The sequence below is a fragment of the Varanus komodoensis genome, unplaced genomic scaffold (assembly GCF_004798865.1).
Source record: "Varanus komodoensis strain SLA01 unplaced genomic scaffold, ASM479886v1 scaffold83, whole genome shotgun sequence".
In the NCBI taxonomy this organism is placed as follows: Eukaryota; Metazoa; Chordata; class Lepidosauria; order Squamata; family Varanidae; genus Varanus; species Varanus komodoensis.
Window position 1 is genome coordinate 1,272,768 of NW_025336520.1, and position 14,349 is coordinate 1,287,116.

The 14,349-nt window shown below is 54.4% G+C and overlaps 1 protein-coding gene across 6 annotated transcripts in view; it reads left to right on the forward strand.

Moving 5' to 3' along the window:
• ZBTB16 (zinc finger and BTB domain containing 16) overlaps positions 1-9,611 on the forward strand; it is a 151,942-nt gene extending 142,331 nt beyond the window's left edge. For all 6 annotated transcript variants that reach the window (XM_044456380.1, XM_044456379.1, XM_044456381.1 and 3 more), the window contains 2 exons: positions 1,353-1,520; positions 3,583-9,611. In XM_044456380.1, the coding sequence (XP_044312315.1) occupies positions 1,353-1,520; positions 3,583-3,812 (398 nt within the window). In that variant the 3' untranslated portion in view covers positions 3,813-9,611. The remainder of the gene's footprint in view (positions 1-1,352; positions 1,521-3,582) is intronic.
• Positions 9,612-14,349: the final 4,738 nt, after the last annotated feature.

The window sequence follows — 14,349 nt, forward strand, 5'->3', positions numbered from 1 at the left end:
AGAAGACAGGTTGAGGCAGTGGCCCAAACGAGAAGATTTTCAGCACCTGGTGGCCCACAATTGCGGAGGGAGCGAGCGCACACCCGGGGTCACGCAGGGGAGCTTTGCAAGAGGGCTGGCAGCTTTGCACGAGTGCGGATCCTGCAGCAAAACTGCCTAGTGGATTGTGTCCAAGACTCATTTTGGCACCTTGTTCCCCAGCCTGGCTTGCTAGAGAGCCAAGCTCTTCTCAGCAGCAGGAGCTTTGGCCAAAGTGAGCCAGTTATCCTCTGTGTTGCTCCAGGAGGTATTCCGTTTTTCCTCCTTCCCACAATTCCTCTGGGTTCCGGACCAGTGAGCAAGAGGAGGAGAAGAGATGGGCGAGCATAAGGACTTAGTGTGCTCAGAAGAGCATCCAACCTGCCTCACCCTCGTTCGCGCGTGTCCCGCCAAGACCCGCCTCCGTTTCCCACGCCCCAGTGAGGGACCGTGGGAACACATTCGCTGCTGGATAGACGCTACTTCAGCTGGCCCACGGGATCGGCATCGGCTGGAGCCGGGGCTTGCGTCATGCCGAAAAGAATTGCTGGAGAGAAATGGGGAGGCTTGATGCCGTGGAGAGGGCATGTCGCTGTGTCGCCTGCATGGGGCTCGTCCTTGTTAGCAGCCGGCTGTGGGGTGGGGTGCGACCTCCCTGTAACGGGGTCCCTCCCAGTCTCAGCCACAGCAGCCCCCGTCTCGCTCTGCTTGAGCCTCCGTTCCCTCTTCTGGAGCTTCGGTGCACACAGGGAACCCATTGCCTCATTAGCACCTGTCCCCGTGGAGCCAGTGCCTCGGCCTCCGGGAGGCTTCCAAAATCGAGAGCTTCCCTACCAGAACAGGGGGATTCAGGACGATGAAGAGAGTGGCTCCTCCAGAACACAGATCTTGCCATTGCTATTAAAGGCAGCATGTTCTATTTAATATACTTCCCGTGTGACACAAAGGTGCCTGCCAGGTCCGAGGCCAGTTGGGTTGCAAGGGGTCCATCGTGGCTCTGGGGGCAGGGAGGGCTTCGGCCCCGTCCTCTGCAGCGCACCCAGGGTGGGGGCTGGGAGTGAAGGGCTTCCCTGCCCGCCCAGGTGTCCGTCCAGGCAGTTCTTCCCACCGGGCCTGCTCTGGTTCACTCCGGTGTTGGTGGGGATGACGTCGCGTCCCACGAAAGCAGAAACGGCACGGGCGCTCCTTGCAGACTTTGCAGCCACTGCCTGCCTGGCGCTGTCCAGGGTGCTGCAGCTCCTGTGCAACCCTTGTGGGCTCTTGCCCGCAGCCCCGCCATGTTGTTTCCAGCGGTTCCTGATCCTTCTGCTTGGCCTTTCCTCTGTTGGCTGCAGGCGACCACCCGTACGAGTGCGAGTTTTGTGGCAGCTGCTTCCGGGACGAGAGCACGCTGAAGGGCCACAAGCGCATCCACACCGGGGAGAAGCCCTACGAATGCAACGGCTGTGGGAAGAAGTTCAGCCTCAAGCACCAGCTGGAGACGCACTATAGGGTCCACACAGGTAAGGCGCCGCACTCTGTGGGGAGCTCATGGTGCTCTGGGGACACACTGTGCCCGCCCCCCAGCTAGCAGGGCCGGGAAAGAACCGTGGGGCCAGGGGCCTCCACCAGTCCAGGAAGCCAAAACCCAGTCGAGAAGACCAAGGGGCTGGCAACAATGTGTGCATGCTACACATCTCCTGGCCTGCAGAAGGTCCCCAGTTCAGTGTTCAGCACCTCCTGTTTAAAGGACTTATGCTGAGAGTCCTTCTGCCTAAGAAAAGGGAGTTGGTCCTCAGACCCACAGATCCAAGCTGCCTCACTGGGTCTCAGCCAGACAACCCCCCCCCCCAACATCTCCGGGTGGATCCTGCTTCCCCCATGAAATGCTCCAAGCTAAAGTATGGTGGGTGCTTTGCTGGTTCTCTTGTTGTGCTTGTGCTTGTCGGCCTGTTTGTTTGGATTGTCAAGAACTTGTCTGAAATAGACTTCCTCCCATGGCTGAAAGCAGTCCTGAGCTGAGGAGCAACCATCCAAGGGAGGGGCTGCGGCCGGCCCCCAGGCCTGAACAGCATTGGTCGAGAGGCAGGGGGCACGTGGCACACAGGAATGAAAGTGAGCAGCCGCTCGTTGAACGTGGATTGACTGAACGCACTTCCCCCGATCTGTGATTTTCAAAAGGCTTCCCTTGGATTCCTCGGAAAGTTGCCCAGGCTGTCAAGGAGAAGACTGGTCTTAGCAGACAAGCTTTCTTGAAAAAACAGTTGCCTGCCACATCCAGTTGTCCCATGGGCATTGGAATCCCATGGCTCCCCACCCCCTTCAGGACCCGGCCTGTTCCCAACACGCAGGCCAGGTCCTGAGTTGCCCCAGTGTCCCTGACAACGCACAAGGGCTCCTGACAAGCAGCTTGTAGCGGCTGCTCAGTGTGGAAGTGGACGTTACCGGGTGGACGTTGGACAACGCTGCTGTGCCCAAGCCGCCTCCCCAGGCAGCCTCCCCGCATTTCCTCCGCCTGTGAGGTTTCGCCACGAGCGGTGGGATTCCCCGTGCCGAGAGCAGCGGGGCCATTTGTTCCCCGCAGAATCCAGCTTCCTCACTGGCAGGTTCACCTCGTGAATCTCCAAGCACGCTGGTAGCCGGCAACCACTGCAAATGGCAGATCGATATTCAGATCACTTTTGCTGTTCATTACTCCATTATTCGCTCTGTCTGTGCACAGAGCAGGTATCAATACTGAAAAGACCAAGGTAGTTAATTACTGCATCGAAACGAGCCCCCTTGGCTCTTGACTGCCGCCCGCATCACCGAAGGATTCTCCGGGAGAAGCCAAGTAACTCGGCAGGAAGGTCAGCGGAGCCAGGTGACGGTCACCTGCCTGGGAGCCAGAGAGCCCCTCGGAAAGCCACGGGGCGCACAAAGCCGGTGGACAACGGGAAGGACACACAGCAGCCGTGGGCAGCGCTTGTTGAAATTTCAGATGCCGGGAAAGATGGGGGATGTACAGGCTCATCAGTGTGGGGTTGCCATCGCCCTGCATGGCTCCCCCCCACACACACACAACGGCAGCACAGAAGAAACAACGCAGGTGCACCATGCCAGTTCATCTGACGCATGCCAGCGAAGCCTTGCTAAGCATAGGAAGTTTTGCTTCCCATTCCACAGAATGTGGACCTGGGGTTTTGACCACGAGTCCACGGCTTCCGACAGCTTTCCCCTGCCCGAGGCTTCGTGGTCCTTAGCGGCCTGGTAGTTAAGCACCAAAAATGGCAGCTAGCCAAGTATCTGGGCTGTCACAGATAGGAGAGTTTGGAGGGCTTTCATTCCTGCGGTCGCCACAAGTCAGAGGGATGTGGCCGCAAGTAACAGCAGCATCTAAACCTGTGTGCGCGTTCCGTGTTTATCGATGGATATCCGGCCGAGAGTAAGCCCTTCCAAGCCATCGTCCAGGAGCTGAGGCCAACCCACCCCAGCCGGTCGCCCTCCAGGTCAACCCACCACACGGTACCTGGAGGGCACCGACCTGGGGAGCGAGTGGTGCTCTTGGGATGAACGGCCTCTTCCCTTGCTCCTTTCCTCCTGCAGGTGAGAAGCCCTTTGAGTGCAAGCTCTGCCACCAGCGGTCCAGAGATTACTCGGCCATGATCAAGCACCTCAGGACCCACAATGGCGCTTCCCCATATCAGTGCACCATCTGCCTGGAATACTGCCCCAGCCTTTCCGCCATGCAGAAGCATATGAAAGGCCACAAACCGGAGGAGATCCCCAGTGACTGGCGAATAGAGAAGACCTACCTGTACCTTTGCTACGTCTAAAGGGACTACAGGAGGGATGGAGGATGAAGTTGGGAAGGACTGGGCAACCCCCCCCCCCAATCGTCTCGGCTTTTCTTTCTTTCTTTCCTTCCTACCTTCCTTCCTTCTCCTTCTCCCTCCCCCTCCCTCCTTCCCTCCCTCCCTCCCTCTCTTTTCAGTTTTCAATCGGCTAGGCTTTGCTGGTCACCTTCTTCCAACGTGCAAGACCCTCTCCGTTGCAGTGGGGATAAAACAGGGAGGAGGAAAACTCCTTGGAGCACTCTGGCCACAACCTGCAGGATGCGAAATCCACCAGCAGCCATCCCGGGGACCCTGTTCATCCACCCTTCAGTGCTCGTGTGCAGCAGGACCCTGGGAGTGGGGAGGGAGAGCCTGTGGGTGCTCTGCAGTGGGTCGCTGAGTCCTCGGCCGCTTGCTAAGCTGAACCCTCGTGGGGAGAAGGCTCTCTCCTGGATATATTTTGTCCTCCGTCAGCTGCAAGCGTTCTGGCGAGGAACCAGGTTTCTGTCTCGGCGCACAGATTCCCTAAGAGCTGCTCCTTGTCTTCTTCCCAGGCTGCCCCTCTGGGCAGGGGCCAGCTGCCCAATCCAAGCAGCCCCTTGGCGGGGGGACGCGGGGTGATGCGTGATCAGCATGCATGCGTACCTGCTGGGTTGAAAGCTTCTGGTTGCGTGTGGCTTCCCCAGCCTGCTTCTGAGGCTGCCTGCCGGGGTGAGGTGGACAGGTTGTTTGGGGTGGGAATGGCCAAATGTGGGAGAACAGAGGGCGGCGTTCTCTGGAGTGGGGGAGCAGCAGAAGTATCGAGGTGCCTCCGCCACCCTATCATACACTTTCCCATAGACGCACCTTCTCCTGTTTCTGGTTTGGGCTGAAAAGATGTGCCGCTGTTGCTCCAGCGAGGTGACAACTACTTTGCCCAAAGAGCGCAACCAAGGGCAAACAGAGTTTGCAAGAGCTCTCTACTCACTCGTAGACATTCCCTCTAGTCCATGACCCTTTGTCCTGACCAAAGACCATTCTATGCATTATTATTATTAATGGTTATTATTATGTTTAGTGAGGGTGGGAAAGGGATTTGAGTGAGTGAACCCTGTTAGAAATGGTGTAACTTTGCACACTTGCCGATACAAGAGGCCAGCCTTCTCTGAGGATGGGATGAAATCAGAAGAGCTTTGCAGCCCTGCCAGCCAGTAGGTGGAGCAGGAGAGGGGGCCCGTGGGCGGCCTGAGAGCTGCTAGTTGGACGATCTGGGGCTCCACCATGCACAGGAAGCTTCCCCCTTCCGCAGACTCCCCTGTGTGCGCCCAGGGAGGTGCAGGGCCCCTGTCCGCACCCATGAACGGACGCTCATCCCCGCACTTTCCAAGGGACACACTCAGGCGGCCTGGAGACGCAGGAGCTCTGTTTGTATTCCTGGGGAGCACAGGAGCCTGCGAGGGGAGGCAGGGTGGCTTCCTGCTGAGCCTCGAGAACAGCGGGGCCTCGCTTTGCGGACTCCTGCCTTCCCTGCCTGATGGCAGCAAGCAGGCGTGGCGTGTGGCCGGTTGCGTGGACACTGTGAGGCCTGCAGGTTCACTGCCGCCGTCAGCTGCCCGTCCCGGCCGCCCAGGTGCAAGCGGGTGGCCGAACCTTCCCAGGGCTGAACGTGCATCCAGGGGAAGCGTCCCCCCCGGGGGACCACGTTGCCACGGCCCTGCACCCTCCCCCTTGCCAGGCCACAGACCCTCAGCACAAGTGATGCGCGGCAGCTGCTGGGCCAGGAGGCAGGCAGGCGTGGTCGGCATTTCCCCACCGGGAGGTCGGCTGCAGCTCTCCACGTCCACCAGCCAACAGCTGGAGGCCCAGATGGCAGAGGGAGGGGAGGGACTGGAAGCCACGAGGCCGTGCAGTGGAGTCTCGGCCTCCTTGGGTGCCTCCTTCCTTCTTCGATTCACCGGCAAGGGGAGCCCTGGATGTGCTTTGGCCCCCTCAGGGGCATCGGGAAATGTATGCCTGCTGGCCGTTCTCCACCAGCTGCCTGCCGTCCTTTCCGAGGGACCGCCGAGCAGGGATTCCTGCGCAGACACGGCCGTGGATGCCCCGGCCACCCGCCGGATCCTCTTGCGCCCCTCTTCTCTCGGCGCTTGGCAGAAGGTGCCCCAAGAGGGAGGGCAGCCCCCTCCCTCTCCCTTGCCCCCTCCCTGCCCAGGAATGGCCTTTGGAGCACGGCCGCCCACCAGATTCTCCCGTCTGGAAGGCGTCGACTGAGAAAGGCGGCTTTGCGTTGTCTTTTCTTCCTTAATTTCATTTCGCTTTTGATGGTTTCTCCATTTAGGACATTGTACTTGAAATTACCTCAGTTCCTTGTGACCTCATGAGCTTGCTTGCATTGGCTTTTGGGGTGGAGAGGCTTGGGGTTGACCCTCGGAAGGCTGCGCTGCGGGGCTGCGGGGGGGAGGCGTTCGTTTGCACGGAGCACCAAAGCGCCGCCGCAGAAGCGCCGTTGACGCGGGTTCTGTGTCAGCCTTCTTGCCTGGTTGTTTTATCAAGCATTGTTGTTATTACCAAAAGTGGTGTTTTGTTTTAATGGCCCATGTGATGGAAATGGGGTTACGTTATCTTGAAAGCTACCTCTTTTTAAGTTGGGGTTTTGTTTTGTTCTGTTGCAGTGACAGAAGCACAGTTTTGCAATATTTGTGTTTTTGTCAGTTAATTTTTCCTTTTTATCCTTTTTTTGCTTTGTGATGTTCATTTCAATTTTCATCTCATGCTTTATATTTGCAAGTGTAAATTTTATTTTGTAATTTAGCTGCGTTTATATATGGGAAAACATGTTAGGGAAGGGTTCTGTAGATGGAAGAAAAGGGAATTTTAGAGGGTGTCTCAATACTGCTGCCCCAATCCCCCACCCATGTCTCACTCCGAAGCTCTCTCAATTATTGGTAAATACTGAAGGCCTTAAGCTGGGAGTTGGGATGGAAGAACAGGAGCCCCTTTTGTTGTACCAGTCGAGAAAGTTAACAGTTTAGGGGGAAAGTAGCAATTTGGTAAGGAAAAGCAAGAACAGTTAAACTTGAATATGTGAATAGCTAAGTAGAGTTTTGTTTATAATGTGAAAAATGCGATGTCCTTTAAGGCAGACCCTTTGAAGAGAAATATGCAGTAGACAGGCGATGCCGCATTTGCAGGAGGTGGCCATGAGGGTCTGTGCGTTCCCAACCTTGCTGGCAGAACGTTGTTTTGGTCTTGCGGACAAAGGCCTGAGGAGCGCTTTTCCTTCTTTCCCCTCCATCCATCTCTCACCAAGATGAAAGTGTTGGACTGATAAATTATTTGCAAAGTGTAATATTTTTGTAATATCTGTTAGTCCCTGTGTCAGTTTTCAGCAGGATGTTGTCCCCCGTCCCTCCTTTTGTAATGTGAACAGGAATCGTGTGTGTGTGTGTGTGTGTGTGTGTGACCTAGTATTAACTAATCATGCAGTATTGTTGTAATCCAGTGTTACCACACAGACTGGTACTAAATCAAAGTGAAATTGCAGCTTCCAAAGCACACTTGGGGAAAAATGCATTTAACCAAAATTCCACCCGTGTGAGCTTTTCCGAATCCAGGCAAGAAGGCCTGAGATTGGGAGAAGGACACCCACCTGCTTGGGTGAGCGCACTCCAACCACGAGGCCATCACAGCTGCATTTGTCGTTCTCGGTCCTGCTCAGGGCCGCAGCAAGACGCGACTTTCCCCTGAGTCTCCTTGCTGTGGTCGCTCGAAACACGCCTGGCCTGCCATGCCACGAATGTCGCCAGGACACGGGTGAATTTCTCTGTGACCTCCGGCAGCGTGGTGAGCACTGTGGGGCTGAAGGAGGGCACGATTCCTCTGACCTAAGTCTTGGGATTGCACAACCAGTTCTTCATTGAGGGAGGGAGTATTTGTTCCCAGCTCAGAGGGTTTTGATTTCACCAGGGCAGCCGCCTCTTCTGTTTGCTCTGTTTGCATAATAACCCACTCAGAGACCCAATTTTGGGCCCGGTTATGCTCCCAAGTTACAAATGCCTTACAGATTTTTACTCAGACTTTGCCCATCTGCAAATCCACACCTACCGGCTCGACCACATACAACTTTAGTTCCCAAGCAGAATCCCTTTGCAAGTATTCTCCCTGGCTGCCTGTAACTGTTGCTTTGGGAATAAACGTCAAAAACTGAAAGCGTTAAGATGTGTTGTATACATACACGTGCAAGTGTGTATTCCGTGTGTTTCTGTGCGTGAGAGAAATGTGACTGCTTTTCTTTGGCTGCTTTGTGGGCACCGATTTAGTAGGAGCCTCCACACAACTTTGGAAAACGGCTGGTTTTATCACTTGGTTTGCGTGTGCTGCACATGTATGTTGCTACGTGGGAAAGAGGAAGGAAGTGCTGCAGGACCTGCTCTGTGATTGGGTTCCTTGAGGAAATGAGCCGGCTGCTTGCTAGGGGATGTCATGGTGCACCAGGAGCCCCGCTGTTCGGCTCAGCTCTGCCCTGTCCCCGGTCAGCTCTTCCAAGCTTCTGGTCTTTTGCAGCGCCCGGGGCTTCCAGCCCGGTGCCGGTGCCGAACGCCTTTACATCCAGACAGGATGGAGCTGATCCACTTGTGCTAAGAGAGGAAGTAGCTAGTCCACAAGGTTTCTACCTGCTTCCCTTCCGGTTGTCCCCCACCGATTCTGCCACGCTCACCCTCCAGCCAGGTCCTTCTGATGCTCGCCGTCCTCCTGCTCCCGGCACCAGCCCACGGTCAAGCGAGGGAGCAGGGGGGCCAGGGAAACGGGGTGCCCCCAGCCCAGCACCCCACACATGGGCCACCATGACATCCTTCAGCTCCAGGTGCCCTTTGCTGTGTGTCTTAGTCTTTGTTTTACATAGTGTTAAAGTATGCATGATATTTTGAGGCTAAGAAGCCATGCTAAGTCTCCATGACGTTTATGTTCATATATATATATATATCTATATATATATCTATATATATTATAGCACTGAGGACCAATTTTGTCCTTCTGGACCAAGCAAAGTTAAAGCTTATTATTTTTGTTTGTTGGTTTTCGCTTGTCTTTTAATGTTGTGACAGCTCAAGTGCCAGTTTAATTGCTTCGTATATTAAACAAAAAAAAGTGATTTTAATTGCTCTCCTGGCTCAGTCTACCTCAGCACCTCCTGTTAGCCTAACTTTAGAAGGTGCCCATTTTTCATTGGTTTTGTTTTGTTTTCGGTTACGTTTTGTTTTTAATTTTAATGTCGGAGCCTTTGTTATGTATTTCTCCTCCCTGTACAAAATACTTTCCTGTTTTTCTTCACAGTGCTGCTTGTGAGTCTCTGTTAATGGTGTTTCTCTAGAATCACAGATGCAGTTAGCTTAAAGATAATGCGTGCGCGCGCACACACACACACACACACACACACCCATAAATCAGAATTGTCTCCCCGCCCTGAAAAAGGTGTCAGCCCCCTGCTAGTCGACATTCTGCGCCTCTGCACTGGTCTGTGTAAGTGGCAAAGGTATAGTTCTTTGTGAACCTTCAGTGTTTCTGGCAAGGAAAAAAAGAGAAAAGGTTTTAAAAAAAGAAATTACTGCTGCAGGTTTTTTTTTCTCTCCATTTGTCACAAAGTGAAGTTTGTGCCTTCTATAGCAAAGAGAATATTTTTTACATCCTACTAACAGTAGATTTTTTTGGAGTGGACATTTTTTGTATTTTTATTTATAAGTCTCATAAGAAAAATAGCAATGTTCAGTTGTATACCTTGAATCTGCAGTTAGGAAAAAAATAAAGTTAATTCAGTCGTTGAAACCTGTTGCCTGGTTGTTTTCTTTCACGCTTTGTATTTTGTCGCTGGGAGAGAGGAATCGGTTGCCGTGATGAATCGGCTCGCCTCATTTCAGGCCCCCTCGTGACGACGGGGAGGCTGTTGAGGAGAGGCACTCCATGTGCAGCAGGTGGGTAGATGCGTCTCAAGACGAGCAAGATCCGCTTCAGAATTAGCTGTCTAGGCCTTCCGTGCCACCAAGCCTGGGAGCAGATGGTGGCCCCCAGAATGGATCCCGCAATCCGTGCCGGGCGGCCCAAGACCGCGCTCCGGTGGCGGCACTGTGACCGCTCACAGGCAAATGGCGGCAATGTCCAACTTCCACCACAAATTTGTGCCACAATTTCATAGCTAATGCCACAAGTCTGTAGAGGCATCTTTCTTCCTCGTTTCAGCACCACCTGGAAGGAAAGAACCTTGAGAATGTTCTGCCTCGGAGACTCTGTATGAGGTAATCATATTTGAGTCGCAGAAAATGCTGGTTTTCCCGATGCACAAAAACCTGTGGTAAAACACACGGGCCGTGGGACAGAGAAGGACTGGGGGGCTGCTATCGGCACCCTCCGCCTCGCGAACGATCAACAGGAACAAAATGGCTCTCCCTCCAGAAGAGAGTGAAGAGGGCATTTGAAGAGCAGAAAGGGAGGTGCTCTTCTCTTCCAGCCATGCGTGCTCCTGTCCTCGGACGGCTCTCCTTCTCCTTTGTGCTTCTCTTGGGATGTTCCTGCGTGTGCTGCCTCGAAACTGGCACCCCACCCCTGAACCCTGGCCATCTCCAGAAGCTGCTTCCCCCGCAAAACGAATGCCGGCACAAGCAAACCGCTTGGAACCACCGGAATCCGCTGGATTTCCGCTCTGCCTCCTGGTCCGTTGGCCAGAGGTGTCGCCGCACGGCCCGCTCAAAGTTTGCTTTGGAGCATTGTCCAGAAAACATTTAAGCGCCGTCTTTGCAGGAGACATCAAAAGGTAAGGGCTTGAGAGCCGGGGGGCGGGGGTGGGAGCACCATGTTCCTGGCCGTGGGGGGAGAAGAGGCGAGTGAATAGAGCCCGAGCTTGAATAGGCATTGTGTGGCCGGGGGGAGGGGTGTCCCCCCCTCGTGTGCTCTTTGACCCAGATATGATCTAATGGACAGAAAGGAGGCACTCACAAAGCAGACCCTGAAAAGCATTGTGGCTGCTCTGAGCCCTGTATCGCAGATCGCCATAGCTGCCCCAGTGGCCGGTGGGCTCAGCTGCGGAGGAGCCCCGGTCCTGGTGGTGGAGAAGCTGAATCCTCCTGTCCAAAAGGAGGGAGACTCTGCCCTGTTGATGGACGTGCTCTGCGAGCCTCCCAGGGCAGAGCCATCGATTCGGGAGAGGACTGGAGACGCAGCCAAGTCCCAGGAACACTGCTTCGTCCTGATGAGAGAGCCGTCAGGGGCAATGCCTCCTGCTCCATCTTGCTTTGTATCGCTACCGTTGGAGCATGCAGCATTTATTCTTCTTTTGCTTAAATGTTCGCTTGCAACGGCTCCACGCTTTTGATCACCACTTCCAGCTATTGCAGGTTTGCTTAAAAAGATCCTTCCCGTGTCGTGTGGAAGGCAAATACGTTAAATGGAAAGAAAACTCCAGCCCAGTTAAGGAACAGGTTGGGGTCCAAGCACTCTTCTTAACACTGCAGCGCTGTGGGGAGAGGTCGTTGGCCGGCTCGTCAGCCACACGGAGGGCCAGCGTCGTTAGCACGGAGCGACCCCCCGCTCTGTCACAAGCCCGGCTTTTTACACGTCGCATCCATGACCTCTGGGCTCCTCTTGGAATGCAAACTCACAGGAAAGGAGGGGCTCAGCATCACGCACAACTATCACGTGGCGGCTTTTACTGTCTCCTGTTTGGGGATTTCAAAATACTCCCCGTAACTGCAAAGATGTGTCAGTTCAGAAACGAAATCTTTAGGGTTCATCAGGAGATCCCTGGCCTTGGTTACTCTTGGCTTCATGATAACAGAAGCTGTGTAGTTTTGCTCACCTTTAAGCTAATTTTCACCCACAATCAGGAAATGTTTCCTTCGACAAGCGATCAAAGGAAGGTAGTCATATTCAAACATATTTTTGTTCTGCAAAAGTAGAGCAAAGCGTCATCTGAACTTCTGCTGAGGAACTTGGCACTGTCTGGAGTTTACCCTCATTTTTCACGCAGGTTTTGTGGCTAGATTGGCCCTCCCCGCCCCTGCTCCCAGAGGCATTCACAGGGCTCTGGAGGCTGCTTCCCCTCCCTTGACATTCCTTTGGATGCCTTCCCATCCCGCAGAAACTTCCAGAACCACTCGCATGTACACCCTTCAAGTGGAGCGACTGCCCTGGATTTCGGGCTGGGCGCTTACGCGTGGCCAAAAACAAGGAGGCACGCCATCAAGCAAAGAGGGAGCTAATTTGCATAAATTTCCCATAGTCTAATTTAAATAGGTAGCTACATATCTAGCAATAATTGCCATGATGGAAGTAGGGCTGCAGCACGGTGGGGAAGAGCTTGGGGCGCCTCTCCCTTCATCCTTGGGGCGCACATGATCTTCTAGCGCTCAGAAGTCAGGTCACCCTCCCCACGAGTACATGATACTGACCATGTGGGCGAATAAGATGTGCGAGCCATAATTTATGGGAATCGGATGGCACCTGCTTCCCCAGTCCAGAGACCCACACGAAGGGCTAAGAGTCAAAGCCAAGTTCCTCCGGGATGCTGCTGGCAGCGCTGCTGCTCTGGAAGCCCCCGGATGCTGCTCTTGAAAACTTTCACAGGCAAGAAGGGAGGGCTGAGGCTTCCCTTCTGGACGGTGAAAGAAGAGGGACCACAGATGACTTGGAGCAAGACCTGGAGAGCGCCTCTGCTTGGTCCCTCCTGTTCCGCGGGGCTCCATCTGGCTCATCTTCTCGCTGGCAGTCGTCGCCGCCACCTTGTGAAGCCCCCTCGAGATTGCGTGAATAGGGCCTGCGATGCGCGATGATGCAGCGCCATGCACGGCACATGCTGTCACCTCCTCGGACATCCAGGCATGATGGTTCCTCTCCTCGGAGAGTCTGCGCAGGTCCTCGGCCAAGCCCCGTGGCGTGGGGAAGGTTTGCAGGCGTCTTCGCTGCTGGAAGATGGACGGCACAAGCGCACCGATGTCGACTCGGTGGGGCAGCTGCTGGCATGGATGTGGAAGGCTGGGCTGGGCTGGGCTGGGCTGGGGAGAAGCGGAGTGAGGCAGGGAGGGCAGCCACACAGGTGGGGAAGGCAGTGCGGGGAACCGGGCGTGGGGCTCCCGTGCCCCACTCCGAGGGTCTCGCTGAAAGAGGAGCGTCAGAAAAAGGCCTGTCCAGGGTCTGAGAGACAAAGGCAGCAGCTCAGCGGCCTGCATGTGGCTCAGCTCCGTGCCTTTCGGTGGCACTTTTCAGAGTATTTTTATGTTCCCCGGGGAGCTGCGCAAGTTTGCCTCAATGCAAGTGAACTCGTTCATTTAAACCTGACTATAGGCTGCTCCGGCCCCCTGCTGGGTTAATTATCCTGTAGTTCTAAACTGATTGCTGTACACTAAGCTTAAGCCCTCCTCTATTTATTTACTGACTACATTAACCGCAGCTCTTGTGCTCCTTTTATTTAGATGCAAACTGTACGGCCCTTTGCCGCTGCGCCGGCCTCTCGATTCCACGCATGCCCGGTATGGGCAACACCGCCTCTTTCCAGAGCAGGGCCTGCTTTTTTCAATGGAGGGGGCAGGAGGGTATGCCAGGAGCTGCCGGTGGCTTGCCCCCATCACTGATCCGCAGGCAGGAAGGATGCCTCGGGGGTGTTCCCCCTGACGCCAAAGTTTCTTGGGCCAGCCCTGAGCACATGAAGCCAAACTGGAAGCCCTTCCATGACTTGCTGTCACTGATTCCTACTCCATGTAGTGCTAAGGAGGGGGCTTCTTTGATGGGGGGGGGGGTTGCCCTGGAAGAGGCAACCCCAAGGAGTTTGGAATACTAGCCTTGCTTGGGGGAGGGACAGGAAGGGGTACTTGCCATACTGGCTTGCATAATCCCATAAAAATTAAAATGCAGTTAAATGTTAATTATGTGGAATTTACAGGGGTAATTAGTGTCACTTAATGTAAAGTGCTGTTTATACTTTAAATTATTGACGAGCAACTCCACAGACTTGACTGGCTGCTCCATCCAGGAAAAGGGGCTCTTCGCGGGGGAGCCCTTGCTCCTCCCCTCCCCACGGATCCTAACCAAACAGCTGGGACCAAACTACCCCGGAAAGGATGTTGTGTGGCAGGGAAGGGACCTTTTGCAATCTTAACTCCCCCGTGCCACTTCCTGCACCCCACGGGCTCCACAAGAAGAAAAGTGCACGCATATTCCTGACTTCCTTTCAAGACTTCTCCCTGATCCAAACTGTGGTTCTTCTTTGGTTTATGCCAAATGCTTTATGGCTGCAACAGAGAGCAGACTTCAGAACAAGCTGGAGTTCTGCCCAAATGCAGTTTTTGCAAACATCTACAGCCAAACACATATCACTGCTTTGGAGTGATTTTAGGCTCTCCTTGCTAAAAGGTGAGCTCACTCGTAATTGCATTTGCTTGCCCTCACTCTGAATGGTCTTCCCAGGGTCTAAGCAATGCCTTCATGCAGCCCAGTCTAATGCCACCTCATTTATTCAATTCACTGACAGTCAGAAAGGTTATGCACCCCTGTGCTGCAACAGGCTGTTTATTGCATG